This window comes from Arachis ipaensis, chromosome B08 (assembly GCF_000816755.2).
Source record: "Arachis ipaensis cultivar K30076 chromosome B08, Araip1.1, whole genome shotgun sequence".
Lineage (NCBI taxonomy): Eukaryota > Viridiplantae > Streptophyta > Magnoliopsida > Fabales > Fabaceae > Arachis > Arachis ipaensis.
Window position 1 is genome coordinate 2,698,288 of NC_029792.2, and position 10,564 is coordinate 2,708,851.

Below are 10,564 nucleotides of genomic sequence, written 5' to 3' on the forward strand. Positions count from 1 at the left end.
TATTTTTATATTATATAATTTTATAGAAACATCATTGAAAGGAGAGTCAGAACTCAGAAGTCAGAAGTCAGAAATTGAGTGAGTGAGATTGGTGGTCTGTTGAACACAACACAGACGCCGCTGTTACTAAGTAGTTACCGCAGTTAGTAATAGTAGCAGCAGGAGCAGTTTGTTTAACTGAATTATTAACCAACTCTCAGTCTCTCACCCCGAAAGCCGAGAGTGGGAGCCACGCTCCAAGGCGGCGCCAACCCCACTCCGCTGTGTAACTCACACTCACAGCTAAGCTACCAATTATAATACTGCCCCATACCTACACCCGCGGTTACTTTTCAACCATGGTTAGTTAGGAGCCGCGCCACAAAACAAAACCACTACTCACTCCGCTCCGCGTCTTCTCTCTTTCTCTCTCTCCGCCCTCTGCTCAACAAAACGCTGCGTTTTCGCCGAGATCTGCTGAATTCCATGGAGGACGACAATAAGGCGGGAACAGCTGAGAGCCTCATCGATTTGGTCAATCAAATATCTTCCATCTCCGATTACAGGCCAACGGTCAAGAAGGAGTACTGCAACTTGGCCAGGAGGCTCAAGCTCCTCACACCATTGTTCGAAGAGATTAGGGACAGTAAGGACCCTCTCCCTCAACAAACTTCAAATGCTTTGCTTCAGCTTAAGGAAGCCATGGAATCCGCCATGGACCTCCTCAGATTCGGTAGTGAAGGCAGCAAGATTTACATGGTATAATATATATTTCTCTGTTTCTTACTTTTTATTCTCTGCAACTCCGTGTTTTCAGGACAGATTGATAGATTGATTGATTTCGTCATCAAGTGTTTGCTTTTCGGTATTGTGTAGTATTGACTATGCCATTCAACTGCTACTCAAAGTGATTCATGACGATATGCTTAACTTTCGTTTATGCTATTTCTTTGCCAATTAACTATTGGGGAATCGTACAAACCATTATTTATTTATTTTTTTTCATTTTTTCGTTTTTTGGTGGCAAAACGATTTTCCAGCTGCAGTAATATAAATTAATTGACCTGTTCATGTATCTGCTCTTGTTCTGGGGACAATTTTTTAGGCTCATCCAGCAAACATTTTTAGTTTTTAATTAATTCCAATAAGATTTTTATTTTATCATTTTAATTTTCTTGCAACGCGCATTGCATTATTCCTTTGATAGAATATATGATTGGGGAAGCTAGCGTGTGTGTTTCAAGCCGAAAAGAAAAAAGAAAAAAAAAATCTTCCGAAGTTGTGGCTGCTACTATAGATCAATGGTGAATAGATTACGCGCGGGCTAAGGATATGGTCCTTTTTTGTTTTTGCCCCCTTTATATGATTAAAGTTGGAAATTGCTGGTCTAGAGTGCTGTGTGATTCAAAGTATCTCTTTTTTTTCCTTAATATAAGTTATAATTGAAATTTGGAATCTGCTAGTGAGTCTCTGTTTGACATCGAGATAAAAAAAGTGGATGCAAATTGAAGTGGTGTGTCTTGTCAATCCACCAAAATTTCTATTCTCTTATTTTGGTCTTCAAGCTACATAGAATATCTTGTGTTCCTTTCCTATTTGGTGTATCTTGCAGGTGTGGCTTGTCAATGATGGTCCTTTCGATCCATTTGATTTATATTTCTTTGTTTTTCCGGAAATCGCAAAAAGGTACAAACACACAAAGACGAACACACAGTGAACAGAATCCTGAGATGGTTTAGTGTTTTGGTAGTTTGGATGTTCCTGTCATGTTTCTATATGGGAACCTTAGTTTACTTACAGTTTCTGTTCTAAAGTTATTATGCTTGTTTTGAAATTGAATAGTATGTATGGTTAGCAAATTACGAAAGTGGTTTTTGATTAGATGGAAATTGCAACCCTCCGTGTTGATTCCGTTATTTTAACTCCTGTTTGCAGGTCATTGAGAGGGACCAAATTATTAATAAATTCCACGAGGTGACTACTCAGTTGGAACAAGCATTGGCTGGAATTTCCTATGATAAGCTTGACATTTCAGATGAAGTTACGGAACAGGTATAAACTTATTTTGATTGTAAGCTCCATCTGTATCATTTTAGTGATTGACTAAGGATCACGTTTTCTGCATCAGTGTGGAACTTCTTTGTATCTCCACTATGGACTAATTCTTGTTAATTCTCTCCATCATTTCAGGTTGAGCTTGTTCTTGCACAATTTAGAAGAGCCAAAGGAAGGGTTGATCCAGCTGATGCCGAGTTGCATGAGGATCTCTTGTCCCTTTACAACAAGAGCAATGATGCAGCTACAGATCAAGCTGTTCTACGGAGATTAGCCGAAAAATTGCAACTGATTGGAATAGCTGATCTCACACAAGAGTCGCTAGCTTTGCACGAGATGGTGATCGCGAGTGATGGGGATCCAGGGGCAAGCATTGAGAAGATGTCAATGTTGCTGAAGAGAATAAAGGATTTTGTACTAACAGAGAATCTAGACAAGGATGATAATGTAGGAGGAAACAGCCTTTCTTCAAGTTGCTGCAAACAAGGGACAAATGAAAAGAATCATCAGCCCCCTGTAATCCCTGATGATTTTCGATGCCCAATTTCTCTCGAATTGATGCAGGATCCTGTCATAGTATCAACAGGACAGGTATGTTTCTGAATCTAACTACTTGGATGTAAACTCGCATTGAAGTTGAATACACTGAAAACAAATCATTTTGTCTAATTGCTGCAGACTTATGAGCGTTCCTGTATAGAGAAATGGTTGGAAGCAGGACATGGTACATGCCCGAAAACACAGCAGACCTTATCTAGTACTGTTCTCACACCAAACTATGTCTTAAGGAGCCTCATAGCACAATGGTGTGAAGCCAATGGCGTAGAGCCACCAAAGAGACCTAGCAGTTCTCGAACTGATAAATCAGCCTCTGCCTGCTCACCGGCCGAGCGGAGCAAGATTGAAAATCTTCTTAGGAAGCTCACATCTGGCAATCCTGAAGACCAGAGATCGGCTGCTGGCGAGATTCGCCTTCTTGCAAAGCGCAATGCAGATAATCGCGTGGCCATTGCGGAAGCTGGTGCAATACCTCTTCTTGTTGGTCTTCTCTGTACACCTGATTCCCGCATTCAAGAGCATGCTGTTACTGCACTTCTGAATCTTTCCATATGTGAAAACAACAAAGGAAGTATTGTGTCTTCAGGGGCAGTACCGGGGATAGTTCATGTGCTCAAGAAGGGAAGCATGGAAGCTCGGGAAAACGCTGCAGCCACACTTTTCAGCCTTTCAGTTATTGATGAAAATAAGGTTACAATCGGTTCTTCAGGGGCCATTCCACCATTAGTTACACTGCTGAGTGAGGGTACCCAAAGGGGTAAGAAAGATGCTGCAACAGCACTCTTCAATTTGTGCATTTACCAAGGGAACAAGGGAAAGGCAGTAAGGGCTGGAGTCGTTCCCACTCTTATGCGACTGCTGACAGAACGTGGCGGGGGAATGGTGGACGAAGCATTAGCCATTTTGGCAATATTAGCTAGCCATCCTGACGGAAAGGCCGCCATTGGCGCTGCCGAGGCGGTGCCTGTATTGGTTGAGGTTATTGGGAATGGATCCCCAAGGAACAAAGAGAATGCAGCTGCTGTATTGGTGCACCTTTGCAATGGAGATCAACAATACATAGCTCAGGCACAGGAGTTAGGTGTGATGGGTCCATTGTTGGAATTGGCTCAACATGGCACAGACAGAGGGAAAAGAAAGGCAGCACAATTGTTAGAGCGTATGAGCAGGTTCCTTGAGCAGCAACATGAGGATGAGGAATTTCAAACACAAACTGAACTATTGCCTTCTATTAATACTACTACTACTAACCTTGATGATAGCTGAGATATTTTATGTTAACTTTTGTTTCTTTCTGTTTTTTTTCCCAATTGTTGAAAAGAAGCGACTGTTTGGAGGGAAAATGGTGGAAGATCACCTGGTCACTCCGTTAAGTTGTTCAATTTTTTGTGTGTGATATTATTTATACGAAAGGTGCAATGCAGAAGAAAGGAGAGGAATGGGGTTCTGACATGGAAAATGTAATTGTAACATGATGTACTTTTGTAATCATCCTCAGGTTTTAATGGAGAGATGTTCTTATTTATATATTCCCATCAAAGCATGTGACTTGAAATTCCTCCATGTACATGGTCACAAATAGAATAGTGGAGACTACCAATTACATTATTAGCTGTTGTGCAACAGTGCAAGTGTAGGTACACACTTAAACGCATCACGTTATCTTACTACTCTATCTTTTAAGGATTCTCTCTCATTGAAAATGAAAAATCTACACCATTAATCAATGTATAAAGATGTGAATAAAGTTTCATCATGTTCATTTTAAACTTGGTATTCTTAGTTTCTTACCCTTATCTTTGGTAGTTGACACGTATTCTCGTATTTTTGTGGAGTAAACAGAAGTCAAAAATCTCTTTGCCCTATGCTTTATCTTTTTTTTTTTTCTTTTGTAAAGGTCCAATTTAATTTGGTTTGCTTAGAATTTAGTTACATGAACTATATATATGTGTGTGTGGATTCCCTTATCATGCATCCCGCTTACTGTGTAAAATGATGATGGATGGTGTGTGCATGTATGTATGTGAAAAGATGCAAATGAAATTAAAGCAGTGTTCCTGGATTGCATGAATTTCTGAGCCTGGGCTCCTTCTCGTTTGAGAATAGAGACCCACCAGAGCACCGACATGTTTGCTACGTCCCAAGACTCTCTGCTCCTCTCCCTTCCTTTATTCCCCTCAGCATTGGTTCTTTCAAAAGTTATCTTCCTCCCCCTTGCTTTTCCTTTTTCTCTTTTTCTTACCCTCATCAATATTTACTTACTTTCATTAATAATAACTCTGCCACATTTCTGTATGTTTCATTAATATTGAGTAATCATACCTATAACATTAATTATTTTGACTAATGTTATAATTACATAACAAGCAGAAAAAGGTTACACTAATTAGTGTGCCAGGGAAGGAGGGATTTTTTGCATTAATTATGACATCGGAACAAGTTCTAGTTTGGTGAAGTATAAGAGATTGCATGATTTTGAGTGGGGATTTGGCGTCTTCTGAGAAAATGTCCCAAAATCCAACAAACATGCATGTACGTCCCATCTTATTGAATCAATCTAATTTGATAAAAAAGAAGGAAAAAAGAATTGAATTGAATGACTTAGAATTAATAAGGTTATAGAGATAGAGGGTTGTGTCAGTTGTCAGGTCACAGAGAACACTCTATATGACATTTCATTCGAAATCAAAATAATCTTGACTAGTCCTCAAAACACTCTCTTTCTGTTATGGAAGAAGAAACTTAGTTGGAGTCACCAAACAACATGCAATGCACTCATGTTATACAAAACAAAACAAAATAAATTAAAATTAAAGGAAGGTAAGAACCACAACCAACAATAGATAAAGAAAAAAAATGCACTCAAACCACAAAACATTGCATGCAAGTCACAAGAGATGATGAGCAGCGGAAGAAGATGCAGCTGCAAGATCAGTCCATGAATAGTTCTCTGGCAAACTAGTACTTAATAGCCCTCCGTTTCCAGATTCCAATTTAACCCTAGATTCTCCAAACAGGAAAGGGAACGAAGAAGAAGTGGTAGTTGGATCAAAACCACTCAAGAAATTAGGAAACTGCTGCTGATGCTGATGCAATCCTCCTCCATAGAGGGTCATGTTCTCAAGAGAAGCCATGAAACCTGGGTTAAAACCTGACGGAAGTGATGATGTTGATGTTAACTGCTTTTCAGTGTTTCCTCCTGGGCGGCTACTGCTACTAGTACTCCTCTTGGTCTTCTTGTTTCTCCGGAAACCACCACCAACCGGAACGTTCCTAAGAGCACCGCCTCTTGTCCAGTAACGCCTACACGTCTTGCAGAAGTGTCGCGGCTGAGACAGGCTGTAGTTGTTGAAGTAGCAGAACTTTGTGTTGCTGGATTCACACCGAGGACACTTGAGTCCTCCCTCTGATCCCGATCTCGGAACCACCTGAGTTGAACTCTCATTGCCATTGCCATTTACCTGCTGCTGCTGCTGCAAGTTGAACAAAGAATAGGAATATTCAAGAAGATGATGCAATTAAGGCATATCAATAACTACTAATAAAAAGTAAAAACCCTTACCTGGTGAATCCAATTGGGAGGATCTAAATACACTGGGATTGAAGGGAAAACCATGGTGTATGTATGTTGATGAATTCCTTTTTCTTTTTCTTTATCTTTTTATATAAAGTTTGATGGGTGAGTAGAATATATATCACTAGTACTAGTATTATGAAGGGGAATGAATTGAATAGCAGCTGAGAGAGAAAAGGAAAAAGATAGAGAGAGAGATTATGATGATGATGAAGCTCCCTTTCATCTCTTCTCTTTTTGTTTTATTGTATTTTTAGGGTTTTAATTGGAGCTACATACCCAGCCACTATATCTTAACTTATAACCTTCTTTTTAACTCCTCCTTCTCTAAATAATTCTTCATTAAACATTTATGCAGCCTTAACGATTAATACATATATATCATGATGCATGCCATCAAAAGCATATAAAAGTTATTTAACAAATCTAAAGTATGTCTAGTCATACATACAGCCTTTTTAAATTACACTGTCTTGCTATTAATCATGTGTATATATACTTCATATACAAATTGGCAAGTCTTTCAATTATTGAGACCTTGTTATTATCTTGAAAGCTTTAGACATATGAAGCCTGAAATCATTCATTTCCTTTTTTTCTTAATTTGCTTCAATTATTTTTAAGGTTTGTGCAGTTCAAAAGTAAAATCAAAGAAAGAATAAATATGGGAATATATATAATTGGTGCTGTTAGCTATATTCTCTGTCTCTTTATTCAAGAGTTAATGACTTTATTAGTTGCTAATGTAAGTATGTAAGCAGTGAATTAGTGGCTTAAAAGTTGTGTTCAGATCCCTTTTGGGCAGCACCAACACTTGTGACATCACTGCATAAAATGTTAAGTTTATCCTGCTAGCTACTTTATTAATCACTATATCTTTTAAGTAACTAGACAAAATCTTCCAGTACCCTCTAAACTTTAATACTTTAGTAATGAAAACTTCAATTTTATGAACACAAATTAATTAAAGTGTTTGTGTTGGCTATATATTATAATTTTGTTTCCTTTTTCGCTCTTGATTCCTTTTTTGGCTAAAAAATTTTGATATGAAAGTAAAATAAGTAATATACTTTAACATGGTAATTTTTTGTGTTTTTTTAAATTGTGGGAGTGCACAAATCGGAGATTTGTGTTTAAAAAGTTGAAAAAATTCAGAGTACAAAATTCGGAGGGTCCGATTTGTGTTAAAAAAATTGAAAAAACTCAAAGTACACAAATCGGACCATTTGATTTTTAAATTTTGCTTAAGAAATCGAAGTGGTTGGGCAAATATAAATTTCGGAAGTTAGAAAACGGATCCTCCAAGTTGTTTGTTGTTGTCAATTTTTGTATGAAATGGGATATAAAACGCAATTCGGACTGTTCGTTTACTGATAGAAAACTCGCATGGTCCGAGTTCTGTTCTACTAACACTACATGGCTGTGAAGCAAGCACCTGTATTCCTCATATCCGAGTTCAACACTACTTTTAATTTGCTTCCATATTCAAATTAAAAAGTGTCCTTTTTTCCCGTACGTTATAATTTCCATCTATTTAACAATAATTTAAAAAATCTATATATATGTATATATGCGAATGGATTAACTACTTAAGTAGATTCTAGAGAGCATTAAAAAATAACCAATTTTTGATAATTAGGTTGCATGCATGTATGTATCTTTAAATTAACTGAAAAAAAAATAGTTAGAAACTATAGGTTCAGCGTCATTATTTATGCTACTATATGACACTTGATTATTATTAATTAGTTTATGTATGTTTAAAAAACTTTAGGGATGGAGAGGAAATAGTCCTAATAAGGAGTGAAGTTGAAGAAGATATTATAGGTAGCTAGGTTAGGTTTAGCCCGGCCATTGTGCATGGGAATGGAGGGTGGTAGGGTCATGAAGGACTATGCATGATAGCATGAATGTTAATAAATATGATCCTCACACACACACACACATGCATCACCCAATCGACATTAATCATCAATCATTTTCTCATCAGATGCTCTCGGTCGGGAATTCAACACATACATATATATGTATATTCCTACTTTATATATTTACACACTATATACATATACATACTATACCAAGAACATAAATTGTCACGCTCAAATCCTATTTTCTTACAATATACTCATTTTCATTTGAAGGTGACGAAATGGGATTGACCTTATATAATTCGTATTAGTTTCATGGGAAAATAAAATCATAATTCGCCACATTTCAAGTAAAATTATTTAATTTATTCGCTAAATATTTAATTCCATCGCTTATTATTAATTAGCTTAAACAGAATAATTTAAACGAAATTGTTTAATAACAAAAAAATTAATAAAAAAAATCTAAATTTATTTTATTTAATATTTATTAATTATTATTATAATTAATAAATATTAAATAAAACAAATTTAGTCCTTTTTTTTCCTCTCTAGTATTACTGTATGTAATTTAAATTGCTATGAACCGAATCCTCCATGTGCCTAGCTGGCTAGCTAGTTTAAATATGGCGTACGTATTATTTTGAATTTTAATGTTTGTACATACATATCATATATCCCATATATATGTAAAGAATTATTAATGTTGGTTATGTTAAACGTGAAGTTGGTGGTGTTGATTGTAATAACTTTATTTATAACGGTTAAATTAAAGGAAGGCAGAGAATGAAGTTGGTGGTGTTGGAATCTAATTCCTTATCTGTTGTATACATGTTAGTGCTTTTTTGCTCATTTTCATGCGAAAAAGCTTACAAAAACACTTTCATTTTACGAAACTATGGTTGGAAAGCCACCACCATTGCAGCCTTAACCACTGCCTTCACTTGTCCTCTCTGCCATTTCCACACAAAACTATCTACTATACAATTCAATGAGGATTGAAGAGATTAATTAGAAAGAGGTAGTGGTACACAAACCACAAAGGTAGCCATGCACGTGCATGAGAAATACATATCAAAAAAGAACATCATCAGAAATTTGTGGGACCTAACTTTAGCATTTGCCTTCTTACTCCTTAATTAATTAATTAGCCTTTGTTTACTTCATTATTGTGTTAAGGGGCCGAGTTGGACTGTGGGAGCGTCAAACACCAAATAATGCTACTCTCCCAACTAAAAAAAGATATAGTAAAGTGATTTGTACACTTCTATTGAATAGTTTCAATTTTTCGAAGAAGAAATAATATATAATCATACTAGTGTATATCAAAATTAAGAGGAGTGTTAGGGCTAGTAATTTTTGTGTTTTGTAACCATCAATTGGCCATCAATAGTCTTTTTAATGGTGTGAGATTACATCCAATGGTAGGAGATCATTCACTTTTCTCAAGCATTTGCTGCAATAGGACGTGTAAACCAAAAACCTATTAATAGATAAGAACACATTCCAACTAATTCCCAAAAGATATAAATTTGGATCAAATTCGAACTAGTAACTAATCCCAACATTGAAGCATTAAAAAAACTCATATAAGCAAAAAATCTCAAATATCCTTGATCGTGAAACATATAATTATCACTATAAATAAGAACCAAAATGCCAACAGTAGTGATTAATATTAACATAATAAGGGTAAGTGAATCGATCAAGTAACCAAATTCTAAAGAAAGATCATTATTTATAGTCCAAGACCACACATATTGATAATACACATTCCAGTTGACCGAGCCTAATTCTAATTGTTTTGTTCCGAAGCAAAGATATTCACGGGGCGGTTTGTCCTATTCAGATATTCACGACCAAGAAGTACTGAATTCTCTTTCTTTTCGGATAGCCCTGAAAAGAGAAGGAAGGTTGGAATGCCAACAGGCGTCTATTATGGAATTTACCCGACCCGCACAAAATTTTCATTGTATAAAAATAAAAATTAAAAATCGTTAGATAATAATTTATTTAAAAATATAATAATTTTTAACTATTATTTTTATATAAAAAAAACTTCATATAAGTAATTACTTATAATTAAAAACATTGCATCATGATCAATGTTAACGAATATAATTAATTATATCGAAAGTAGTTGGTTTTTTAAATTAAAAGTAAATTTCTTTTAAAAGCAATCTATTTTTTTCGTTTGAACTTTAATTTATTTGGTTCTTCCAAACATCGTAAGAAGGCAGTAGTAGTAGGCTAGTAGCTAGGTACGAGTCCCATACCACAAATGTATACCTAACTATATGACTAATAATATCATTATTTACAACGTAACACAGAGAATTGAAACGCGGCATATGTAATATATATGTATCATAGCATTTGGTTATTGGTTTGATTTGAAAACTCAACAGACAGAAGACACAATCCGAGACAGAGATTGGTTCTATCTTATATAATTGCACATGCATCTGACCTTAATTAGATTCCGTTCCATCACTTTCTTTCTCATCATCAGATTCCTACAAATCCATAA

At 36.0% G+C, this 10,564-nt stretch overlaps 2 protein-coding genes across 2 annotated transcripts; one reads left to right on the forward strand and one right to left on the reverse strand.

Moving 5' to 3' along the window:
* LOC107613378 (U-box domain-containing protein 13) lies at positions 358–4,132 on the forward strand. Its single transcript, XM_016315346.2, has 4 exons — positions 358–738; positions 1,915–2,031; positions 2,170–2,625; positions 2,713–4,132. The coding sequence occupies exons 1-4, from the start codon at positions 466–468 to the stop codon at positions 3,856–3,858; spliced, it is 1,992 nt and encodes a 663-aa protein (XP_016170832.1). The 5' UTR covers positions 358–465; the 3' UTR covers positions 3,859–4,132.
* On the reverse strand, positions 5,234–6,534 carry LOC107614415 (dof zinc finger protein DOF2.2). The gene is made up of 2 exons (XM_016316630.2): positions 6,155–6,534; positions 5,234–6,065 (listed from the first exon to the last, which is right to left on the reverse strand). Exons 1-2 carry the CDS (start codon positions 6,206–6,208, stop codon positions 5,481–5,483), a joined length of 639 nt encoding a protein of 212 aa, XP_016172116.1. The 5' UTR covers positions 6,209–6,534; the 3' UTR covers positions 5,234–5,480.

Excerpts from the sequence above, each read along its gene's own strand:
- LOC107614415 (XM_016316630.2), bottom strand. The coding sequence starts at position 6,208 with ATGGTTTTCCCTTCAATCCCAGTGTATTTAGATCCTCCCAATTGGATT. Across the intron at positions 6,066-6,154 it reads CTCCCAATTGGATTCACCAG|CAGCAGCAGCAGGTAAATGG; the intron begins GTAAGGGTTTTT and ends TTCAACTTGCAG.
- LOC107613378 (XM_016315346.2), top strand. The coding sequence starts at position 466 with ATGGAGGACGACAATAAGGCGGGAACAGCTGAGAGCCTCATCGATTTG. Across the intron at positions 2,032-2,169 it reads CAGATGAAGTTACGGAACAG|GTTGAGCTTGTTCTTGCACA; the intron begins GTATAAACTTAT and ends CCATCATTTCAG. Across the intron at positions 2,626-2,712 it reads TCATAGTATCAACAGGACAG|ACTTATGAGCGTTCCTGTAT; the intron begins GTATGTTTCTGA and ends TAATTGCTGCAG.